At 35.5% G+C, this 11,355-nt stretch overlaps 2 protein-coding genes across 6 annotated transcripts in view; one reads left to right on the top strand and one right to left on the bottom strand.

The window, feature by feature from the left end:
• Nucleotides 1–4,054: 4,054 nt before the first annotated feature.
• Nucleotides 4,055–8,436, top strand: LOC127958010 (selenoprotein M-like). The gene is made up of 5 exons (XM_052556789.1): nucleotides 4,055–4,231; nucleotides 4,955–4,990; nucleotides 5,143–5,177; nucleotides 6,790–6,868; nucleotides 7,738–8,436. Exons 1-5 carry the CDS (start codon nucleotides 4,133–4,135, stop codon nucleotides 7,948–7,950), a joined length of 462 nt encoding a protein of 153 aa, XP_052412749.1. The 5' UTR covers nucleotides 4,055–4,132; the 3' UTR covers nucleotides 7,951–8,436.
• Nucleotides 8,437–8,727: 291 nt separating this feature from the next.
• Nucleotides 8,728–11,355, bottom strand: part of smtnb (smoothelin b) — a 55,747-nt gene continuing 53,119 nt past the window's right edge. For 3 of the 5 annotated variants that reach the window (XM_052556776.1, XM_052556778.1, XM_052556779.1), the window contains one exon: nucleotides 8,728–9,961. In XM_052556776.1, coding sequence (XP_052412736.1) covers nucleotides 9,799–9,961 — 163 coding nt within the window. In that variant the 3' untranslated portion in view covers nucleotides 8,728–9,798. The remainder of the gene's footprint in view (nucleotides 9,962–11,355) is intronic. The other 2 variants (XM_052556777.1, XM_052556780.1) reach the window with 1 other exon arrangement.

Here is an 11,355-nt window from a genome sequence, read left to right as displayed (position 1 = left end):
CATTGCATTGTAGTTTGTGCTGATCCTGTGTTTGTTTCTGTATTTCTGAGCGTTTTGTTTTCACCACACCATGATCATGACGAATGGAAACATGGATAGCAGCAGCTTTTGTGGATCTTGATCTAGAAAGATTTTATTTGGATCAAAATTAAGTGAGGATTTGTCAGTTGGTGAGGTGCTTAGATCTTAGATGACTAAAAACCCATCTTTTCCATCTTTATTTGACCCTCTAACCTTAACACTCACTAGTCACTATTCTAATTCTATTCTGTAAAAAAAAAAAAATCTAACTAGCTTTCTAATCTTTTTGTATTCTATATGTTTCCTTTTAATTTATTATACAATTAACAAAAGCAACAAAAAAAGACCTCTAACACTAGCTTGCTCTATTCTTTTTCTATATTGCTATTCTTTTTATTAATTATATTATTTAAAAGCCTATGTGTACTGTGTTTAAGCCGACTGAGACTTGTTATAGCACTTGTATATGCTCTTTTGTTGTTTTTGATTGCTTCCATTGTCCTCATTTGTAAGCCGCTTTGGATAAAAGCGTCTGCTAAATGACTAAATGTAGATGACGCCAACCTAAAGACAACATTTTGCGTTGGCTACAATTACAATGGTTATGTGCACAAAGCAGGAATGGAGAAAGTACATCCTCATTTGCCCTACCCATAGTCGGTGTCCTCGCCCATGCCCATCGTGGACCCTCAGTCAGAGGCCATGTTCATCCCAGAGCCAGATGCCAAGTCCACCTACAGCGCTTGCTTTACTGTCCATCTTAGAGCCAGCAATGGCAGAACTGATGACAGTGGAGCTAACTCCTATCCAGGCTGCCTTCTTGGAATTACTTTCCCCTCAACAAATCTGGCTTGTTAGACTCCCACGCTCCATCTTCCTCTAGTTCCATTCAGCCCTAGAGACTCCCTAATACCACACAGAACCCAAGCTCAAGGGCTTTCAAACCTGTCCTGTAGGACCCCCAGCACTACACATTTTATGTCTCCCTCATCTAACACACCTGATTCCATTCATCAGCTCATTAGGGAGATAGTGTAGTCCTAGGGGTCCTCTAAGACAGCTTTGAAAACCCCTGCCCTAACCCTTCCTTCTGTACTAAAGCTGCCAGACTCTTTGTCTCCTCCTTGTTCTCCAGACCATGGTCTCCTGTCCCACCTGAAGGACTGTCAGCCACAACCTGAGACTTATGGCCCCTCAAGGCCCTTTAATCCTTCTGCTCCACTGTGGTTCATCATTCCTTCACCTCCACCAGGCGGCCTTTAACTCTGCCCGGTCATCTGGGCCTACAATGTCTATTGTATTGCACTGGTCCTCTATTCCTCCAGATTTACCTGGGTCTCTACCTAACCCTTTTGGGTCGCTAGCCAGCCAAGTCCTACCCTCCTATTTTTATTAAAAAAAGCTGTTTCAATCAGATATATGGTCACAACAGAGAAGAAAAGATGTTCATGCTGTTATACTCTGAATTTATTTAGTGATCACATGCTTTATGCATGACATGCAGAAATGTTTGTGGAATCATTAACCAGATGTATGAGGAATAATAAACAGATTGTTTGAAATAACTGAGTCAATATAATTAACCAATTTCTGTTTGGTTGCTGTTGAACTGCATAATCCTATGATTCTTTTATAAATTCACCTGTCATACCATTAATTTGATAACAGCATCTTATAAGAAAGTCACCACTTTGTGATATCTCACCCCATCACTTCAAACCAACACATGTAATGTGCAGACCCAGAATCATGTGCCGCATGAAAGCTATGTTAATTTGCATTGGGTTTATCTAAGATCTTTAACAAAATTTTATAATGAGATATGGCTGTAGTGTTCTTTGTCTTATATAGCTATAGAAAGTGAGCCATTTTAATAAGATGGGATGTTTGTATGTTTTTTGAGAGTTATTATGTAAGCTGAAAGTGCCACTGGTTAGATTGTCTTCTATAGTATTTCACACTCTCATGCACACTAGACTTGAGTCTCTGTACTGTGTCAGCTTCTGCAAAAACTGAGGCAATGCTGCTCACTACACAATATTCATGCATTTATATCTATACATTGTTAATTTTTTTCCACACTCTATTTTTTTTTCATTTCTACACATATTTTAAAGTCTCCCAACATCCCAATTAATTTTTTTACATCTGACTAAAGAAAAGGGGATCAAAAGAAAGATGTAAATCTAAAGAACAACTACAGTAAAAGGAAACAAATATTGTAGTATAATAAAGTGTATAGTCTATATTTTTTGTCTGCATTCATCTGCTTATATGATTAGTTTCACACATATGAATAGCCCAGTCACGTGAAATTAAAATGAACAATATTTCCTGAAAACACTAATTTTATCACATTAGGGAAGAAAAGACTATAAGTTGGCAAATATATATGATGCAGCTACGCAGTTGCATTCAGATCAGTTACAATCATTACATTACAATATGCAAAATTCACTTTTTCCATCCAACAACTGATGGATATAATAATCACCAAATCCCAGCCCATGCCATCCCGTTTTCATGTTTCACTCAGAATTACATGCCAATATATAAAATCTGCATACCTTCCATTTCATGCTGACTTTAAGGTGATCAACCGGACAATGTGTAATCTTTAACAATTCACTGTAAAATGCATTGAGAATAAAAATGCTACAAATGACATATGCAATATGCATATGCTGTAGGATAGTGGAATGCGTACTGAGTTACAGTCAGTATAGAGGTTGCATAGGATACAATGAAGGAGAAGGCTGATCCAAAGCCTTCTTTGTAAGCATCCTTGTATTTGAGAGATGTTCAGGCAAAGTGAACCCAGAATACTCCTTAATGACACCGCAGTTCAGTGTCAGGATAATAGACCTCGTGTCTATTTAAAACACCACTATGTGGATGTTTGTCCAAAGAACTATAGAAGTCAAAACAAGTATCGCCTGCAGCATCACACTTTGTTACTGTAGACATACTATGTTATGTTTCACATAATATGACTTTTTCAGAATTCAGATCAGACTTGTTCACCAATGGATGCTCTGCAGTGAATGGGTGCCATCAGAATGAGAGTCCAAACAGCTGATAAAAACATCACAATAATCCACAAGTAATACACACCACTCCATTCCATCAATTAACATCTTGTGAAGGGAAAGGCCCTATGTTTGTAAGAAACAAATCCATCAAGATGTTTTTTTCTTTTTTCTTTTTTACTTTTCTGAAAAGATTGCCTGGAAGGAATCAAGAGAGATATGCACAGATCAAGCACTAAATTTACAAAGCCAAAACAGTCAAAAACAGATCTAAACAAATATGAGGGTGGATTTTGATGAGAAGCCAACAGGAGACCGACTCTATTCCTGGAAGAAGTGTTAATATGGTCAGATGGTATGATTTAACATTAAAACCTTTTGATGATGATTTTTTTATATATATATATATATATACAAACATGCAGCTTTTAACATCACAAGATATTAATGGACTGGAGTGGTGTGGATTTCTTGTGGATTTTTGTTTCGTTTTTCCAGCTGTTTGGACTCTCATTCTGACGGCACCCATTCACTGCAGAGGATCCATTGGTGAGTAAGTGATATACTGCTGAATTTCTTCAAATTTGTTCCAACGGAGAAGTTCATCTACATCTATGATGACATACATCTATGAGAGTGGATAAGCAATTTTCCATTTTGGGGTTAATTATGTTTAAAATCTGGCTGCAAGGTTTGCAAACCAAACTGAATACGACTTAAACGTGCAACAGATGTACAGTAGCCTACTCCAAAACATCTGCATGTTTTATAACATTTGTAGCCTATATTATGTATCTTTTATTTATTGTATATATTTTCTTCTTCAGCATATGAAACAGACAACTGTCACACGATCCCAGAGCAAACACTTAAATTGTATCATCTTATTAATAAATCCGTATTCCCGTTTATACCCATTTCACACTTATGGGGAATTTCTCTCTCTGCCTCTAGATAGCGATAGCTATTCCCTTCAAAAACAGCAAGAAAAAAAGAAAAAAAGAGAAAGCGACATATGATTTCCGTGACGTGGCAGAGTCAGGAGAGCAGACAGCTTGAGCTCGAGCATCTTCTCTTGCAGCATGTGGACGCTGATCTTCACTGCCCTGTTTCCCTCTGTCATCTTATCATATGAAGTGGACACGAACAAACTCAACGGTTTAGCGAGAGCCAAAGTGGAGGTGAGTGAAACCCTTCATTCAGCTTCTATCCCCAGAGAGTGATGCGTTCAGACACTACGCTTGCAAACATGAGAATTTACCTGAAAACACTTACTGTAACCTCCTGCTTGTGTAACTAACTGTTATTCGTTTGTTTGAATTGGCAAGGATCCGAGGTTTGTACGCATTGTTTTATACGAATGTATACTAGCCTGGGCTAATCCCTAGAGTAAGGGACACGTTCAGGAACTAGCCGTGGTAAATCTGTGCTTGCTCAGTGGTGCTGAACAATAAGAGATCGGCTCAACTAGCTTTAGCTTTTTAGTTAAGGCTTTTAATTACTCTTTATAAACTTGAGTGTTTGTGTTTGGATGAATGTTTAGGTGTTTAGTGAACAATATTGTATAACGAAATGAAACCAGCGTTTTGCTGCAGAATTTGTTAGTTAACATTAAATGTCAAAATATAAGTCTGTAAGAAATTCACGTCAAAATAAAAGTCAGTTAATCGGTGTCGCCGGAGGAAAATCTTTAAGAAAACAATTTAATACCCCCAAATAGTACACAGTACTAAACATTAGAGAAGTCCTAGTGCTGTTGTGGATTTACCAGTGCTATTGGGACTCTTGATGGCTAATCAGATTAGAGAACCTAAATAAGTCATGTAACAAAATGTATGCAACATTTAGTAACTAGAAGTGTCCTTCATTTGTTTTTACATATCTTGTTTCTCAACTTTCTCCAGACATGTGGTGGATGACAGCTGAATAGGCTGAGGGAGGTAAGCTTACATTCACTTCATGGATCTTCACTGTGATATTCATGTTTTCTAGACAGATAACGGTAATAATAATTATTATTACTGGAAACTTCACATCAGCCCATCTGGTTATGTTGTATTATTTACTTCTTTCTCCTCTCAATTCATAACAGGTCAAGGCCTTTGTGACCCAGGACATTCCTCTTTAGTATCCTTTAAAATCACCTGAAAAAAGTTACATTTTTTTTAAGTGTTGTTAAATATAACAATAATAATTGGATTAAGCAATTGGCATTCTTTTTTATTATTGCAATTAAGATGTTGCAAGATGTCTTTACATTTATCTACACATTAAAACATGAAATAATTTTAAATATCTGATTTGTCAATTTGTAAATTGATTTTTTTTCCCCCCAAATTAATAAATTTATAATTTATTCCATCATATTTTGAATTGTCATTATAGAGGACTAGAAATGTCAAGATATTTACTGTAACAAAATACTGCATTAATGAATAAACATGAATAATTTTTCCATTTAATCTGTATTCATGTTAATTTATTATGTATGCATTCATATATTTAAAATGTTAAGTCTCCTTAATGTTGCAAAGGCAACTAATGTTTAATATAAAATGTTGATAAATCTAGAAAAAAGTAACACCTTTCATTCTTAAATGTATCTTTTTTTGGTTTCCACTCCCTTCTCACTTTTCACTTCCCTCCAGACTTATATTCGGTTTGTATTTGCTGGAGCTCTTTCTCTAGTTCTCAAGCTACAGCATCCAGCTTCAGCTAAGGTTACCATGCTTTCTGTGGTGGAACAGAAGCCTGTTTTGGAATTCAATCCAAAAAATGAAACCTTTACAGGGTTACAGTTTTAAAACAGATTAACTTTCAGCTGTTCAGGTCATTTCCATGTGATATCCAGTGCTGTATCCACATCCGTCACCTTTCAATCATTTTTTTGTTCAGCTGGAATGCAAATCTATACATTGACAGCTTAAAGGGTTAGTTCACCCAAAAAGGACCAGAGGCCTTAAAATATCCATATTCAAAATGTAATAATAATGTAGCTTGCGCCAACAGTTGTACATGGAAGCAGCTCTGGGAGCATGACGTATGGAGGTCGGTGTTGTGCATGCACTGGTAAGTCTTGTGAAAACAAATGGTTGTTTACAGGAACAGAGGAAGCAAAGTTTCCTTACTTTAGCAAAGGAAAACCAGTCTCCTCTTGGCTTATATCGAAATCCTCCGACAATCTTTTTTTACAAATCCTCGTTTTGTACTTCTAATTAATGACCGTTGTTTTGTCCCTTCTGAGCGGCGCATGCACAAAGCAAACCTCCATACGTCATTCCCCCAGAACTGCTTCCATGTACAACAGTGAGGTCAAGCTACATTAAAGTGATTATTACAATTTGAATATGGATATTTTTCTTAGAAAAGCGCATCGATTCATTACAAAAGGCCTTTGTTCACCCCTGGAGCTGTGTGACATTTTTATTTTTATGGATAAGTGCTTTTTATTTAGCCTCTTTTGGACTGATGCGTGCAACACCCACTGACTGCCATTAAACAGCTTGAAAGATCAAAGAATTTTTTTTATATAATTCTGACTGGATTTGTCTGAAAGAAGAAAGTCATATACACCTAGGATGACTTGATGGGTTAATTTTCATTTTTGGGTGAACTAAACCTTTACCTGTATCCTTGGCTGGGACAGAAACGTGTAATTCTCAGGACACTTATTTCTGATATCTATCAGGCAGTAGGCAGCTTTAAGTGTTTAGTAGATCCTTAATGTTCATCCTTTCAGCCACAACCTGGTGATGAAGCACATTCCTGGGGCCGACCCTGAACTCGTCCTTCTCAACCACTACTATGATGAACTAGATGTAAGTAAAATCTGTCAGTGCTTAGAAATTTGTAGTTATAATTTCAACCAGGATTAGCAACCTCTGACTATCATTTCTACTCCAGTCTAGAAAAACCACAAGCACTTGGTTAATTCTCTCTCAAGTGCAACTTTCAAAAAGTTTCAAGTCTTTTCTGGAAACTGCTATTTACATGATATGTCTGCTGCATTTATCCTTCTTTTGGCATTAATAAACTACTGTCAGATTTTACTAAAGACGTGCAGTGGAAAAAAGCACTGAAAAGGCATGGACGATTATATTTGTGGTTAACCTTATTGCATATGCACTTGTAATAGTTTCTCTTTCAGACAGACAATTTATGTATTAAACTTCATAAAACAGTTGTGAAAGTTGTAATTATAAAAACTGCAAGTCTATCAGACTCGCGTTAAATGATTAAAGTTTATAATAAAAATGTAAATTTTGGAACAGTCGGGACGGATTTCATAGGAAATTGCGTGCAGAGGACAAATGGCAGTGCGTGTTATGTTTTGTTGTCAAAAGAACAAGAAAAAAAAATGACTAAGGATCTTTCAAAATGACAAACCTCCAGGGACTAACCGGTTAGAAAAACAAAACAAAAAATGTTAATATGTCCCGTATCACCGTTGTCTCAAATCACATTCATCTAGTCGAGAGTAAAAGCACAACCAAACCTGCAAGAACCATGTAGTTTTATTTTTTAACCACTACATAAAACAAAAGTTAACAGTGAAGTTTTAATAGATTCATCCTTATAAATGGGATTGTTTTTTTAGCATTTGTTAAGAAATGAGGTGATGCACTTGTCCTCCTTATAATCTATGCATTTCTTTTTTTCTTACGAACTAGCTGTGTTTGTCTTTCAGAGAATCCCATTATCTGAAATGACTCGCACGGAGATAAACACACTCTTGGCAACGCTGGGCTTTTATAAAAAAGAGAATCCCGAAGACCAAGTGCCAGAGGAGTTCTGCTTCGCTCCAGCGAAAGACAGTCCCTTTGAGGGCCAGTCCACCAGCCCGCCCCCCAAGACTGATACAGACCAATCAGAGGCCGATTCCCAGCACACAGATTTGTAACCCTTATGTAAGCGAGATGGCCTGGGACACCAGCGGTGTGAGACCTACTTGATTTACAATTACCGTGAGAACTAAAACTGAGCCAGATGAGCTCTCTCCAGTTTAATGTGGCCACATTATCGTTTAAAAATAGTTCCTACTATGGTCAACACACATTCAGCAACTTGACTTGATTATGAGTGGTGTTAAAGAGTTCAGACACTTATATCTATTTAGAAATCCTGTTTAAGTGTGAGAGCCTACGAGTGTGTGAGTAGTATATGTTTGTGGCAGTGAACTATACCAGTTTGTTTGCTCTCACTGTTCTGTACAGAACCTTATTTCTGCCCAAAGGGGACGTTAATGATGTCCACAGCTGTAAAAGCCTGAGACTGGCTGCGGACTGATGATCTCTGTTCTCATGGGCACAAATCAGGCCTCCACAAACAGTCTGTGGGAGCATAAAGGTACCACTGAGAAAATAAATGGCTTAAACATCCCAGCAAATGAGTGTTTTTTGATTTAATATACAAAAGAAATGATGAAAAACTAAAAATTATAGAAGTCTGGAGGAAAAAAGTTAATGTATCTTTTGAAGCCTTGAAAGTTCTACCAATATGAATCCAGAAATCGACAGATCATTTTATACATACAGTAGTATGCTTTTTGAGTTTCTCAATTTTATTTTGCCATTTTTCCACCATCAATAAAATGATCTTGAGTCACTTAGCTCATTGTAAAGTCTTGTTGCACTCATTATGATTTCCTAGTTTGAAAATGCAATAAATGACAAACACATTTTTGGTGTCATTTATGGTTTTAATGATTACTATACCAAACCAAAGTGTAGGGAAATACTGAGTGAACAACAGTTTTTGAACGAGCGTGTACAAACATCATAATGTTAATCTTTCAGTGTGAATGAATGTTAATGAGCTCTACTCAAGCAACCTTCATGTACCAAACAAAGTCACTCTTCTGGTGTGGCTGCTGCAGTAGCGCTTTCGTCTTCAAAATTGAATTATGTGCAGTCATTAAAACAATTCAAACTACAACAATTTTTAGAACCAAATATATAAACATCACTGACATCTTTTCAGATGAATTTACTGTTAAAATATTCTTCTTCTTCTCAAATTGACTTAAGACTAGGGTTACTCATTTATATACACACACTGTTTTAAGTTACACTTTGTTTCTGGCCGAAAGCCATGTTATAAAGATGAACAAAAACAGACCCTTTAAGCTTATGTTTTGGGACAAACGTCACTGCTTCCAAATGAAGTTCAGGAATATCAACAAATCCAAAATATACTCATCCATAAATAAGGACAGATCATGAATGCATCTATACATGCATGTTTTTGTATTTGATATCACTTCAAAATCTGCAGAGAAACTAGCCGAATGCTCTGTGTTCAGTGTAAAACCAGACTTTCAATTAAGTGAAAAACATTTAAAAACAGTTCATGAGCTGCATCTTGCACTCAGCGGCTGAAGCCATAAGCAGTGAGAATAATATTCTAGCAACATTTTTAAATGTAAAACATAGTATAACCTTCATTTCTTTTTGAAACCGAACTAAAACTTCAAGTAAGCTTGTGAAAGCATGCAGGCCTGAGCTCCATTAACAGCAGTACCGTAAAAGCTTTTAAAACCATACATATGGGCAATCAATATAAAATCATGTTTCATTTTTAGCACATGAAATCAAGTAAGACGTATCTTGGGAGTTACAATAAATATAACATGCAATTTTAATTTTTTTTGGCCAACTACTGTGTGTTTTAACGAGCTAGTATAAGTAACATCCATAAAAATGTAACAGGATCAGAAAAAAAAGGGTTTAAAACAAGAGCGTGTTGAGCATCAGAAGTTGGAGGTCTGCTGCGCCCGTGCCATCATCATTTCATGCTTGCGCAGATGGTTCACCAGTGACTGAACATACGTGAACACACACTTGGAGTCTGGTTTCTTACCCATGATCATCATGTCCTCCACCTCCAGCAGGGGCATGCAGTCAGCATAGGCCCTAATGAAAAGACAAGCACAGACCAATTATAAAACAATGCAAACTAAATGATGCTTTATATGCGGTCTACACTAACTGTTGATATGCCTCACCAACAGGGTGCAGCACTGCCATTCAATACAGAATTTACTCACTATGTACTGGAGAATAAAGCAACTCCTGCTGCTTTTGAAGCAGTACAGTTAAAAATATATCGACAGCATACTGTCAATTACCACAGACATTCATTTCAATTTGTTTGTGAAAAAAGTAGCGAGTAAAAATGTTTTAACAGTAATGCACCAACAACATAACTTGATATAAGGTACTGCACCAAAATACAAATCACAAAAAAATGAAGCTTTGACATGAAATTGGTTATGAATTGTGTACAGTTCCAAAATTTACACCAGGACATTTCATAATGTGGCGTGTAAAAGTTTAAGGGGGAAATACTTAAATACAAACTAAATATGCTTTTTTTTTTTAAGTTGTATTTATAATAATGTACTTTTAGTATTATTCTACATAAAACTAGACCTTTTTAATGTATTTGGAAACGGGCATAAATATATATATATAAAAATACAAAATATATTTTAATTTTCAGATCTAAATACATTGTAATACTCTTTAAATTATAAATAGAAAATATTCATATTGATTTTTCATTGTCCACAAAACTATATCAAGCTCAATGTAATTCTTTTCTCTACATCAAAATACAAAGCTACTTTATATATAATGCGAGTCGATCATGATTTTATTTTAGTATCATTGATATACAGTTTATCATTTTTAATATTTTGAATTTTATTAGTTGTTGTCTGTTACAATTTTAGGTAAAGTCTTACCAACGTTGCTTCATTGTTTTTTTTTACTTAAAATGTGTCTAAATAGTTTTTATTAAATTAAATTAATTTACATTTATTACACTTTGGAGTTTCAGTATTAGTACATCAAATGTTTTACTAACTAAATATTTACTAAAAATATAACTTGCTTTATTTCAAGTAATGAATATATATATATATATATATATATATATATATATATATATATATATATATATATATATATATATATATATAATCATTTTAGTTTGATAAGCCTAATGTGAGGGTCCTTGATAGAGTTTGGTATAAATGCACTTTTCTGTTTTTACACCCTTCAAAATGCACGGCTCGATTGACTTCCACTGTAAGTGTATTACTGTAAACTTGTTTTAACAAAATTACAAATGATTTTGCAGTAACTGAAAGCATGAAATATGCTGTAAACATAGGTTGAGATGCACTGAATTCTGAATTATTTACCCATTGTTACTCTTCTAAGTCAGGCAAAAGATAGCAACAACAAAAAAAAAGCTAGCTGTGATAGCAAACATTCAGCATGTGCCAAGAACAAGCTTCTGT

The sequence above is a fragment of the Carassius gibelio genome, chromosome B5 (assembly GCF_023724105.1).
Source record: "Carassius gibelio isolate Cgi1373 ecotype wild population from Czech Republic chromosome B5, carGib1.2-hapl.c, whole genome shotgun sequence".
Lineage (NCBI taxonomy): Eukaryota > Metazoa > Chordata > Actinopteri > Cypriniformes > Cyprinidae > Carassius > Carassius gibelio.
Note: the sequence above shows the minus strand (reverse complement) of the source record. Positions and strands in the feature narration are given on the sequence as shown.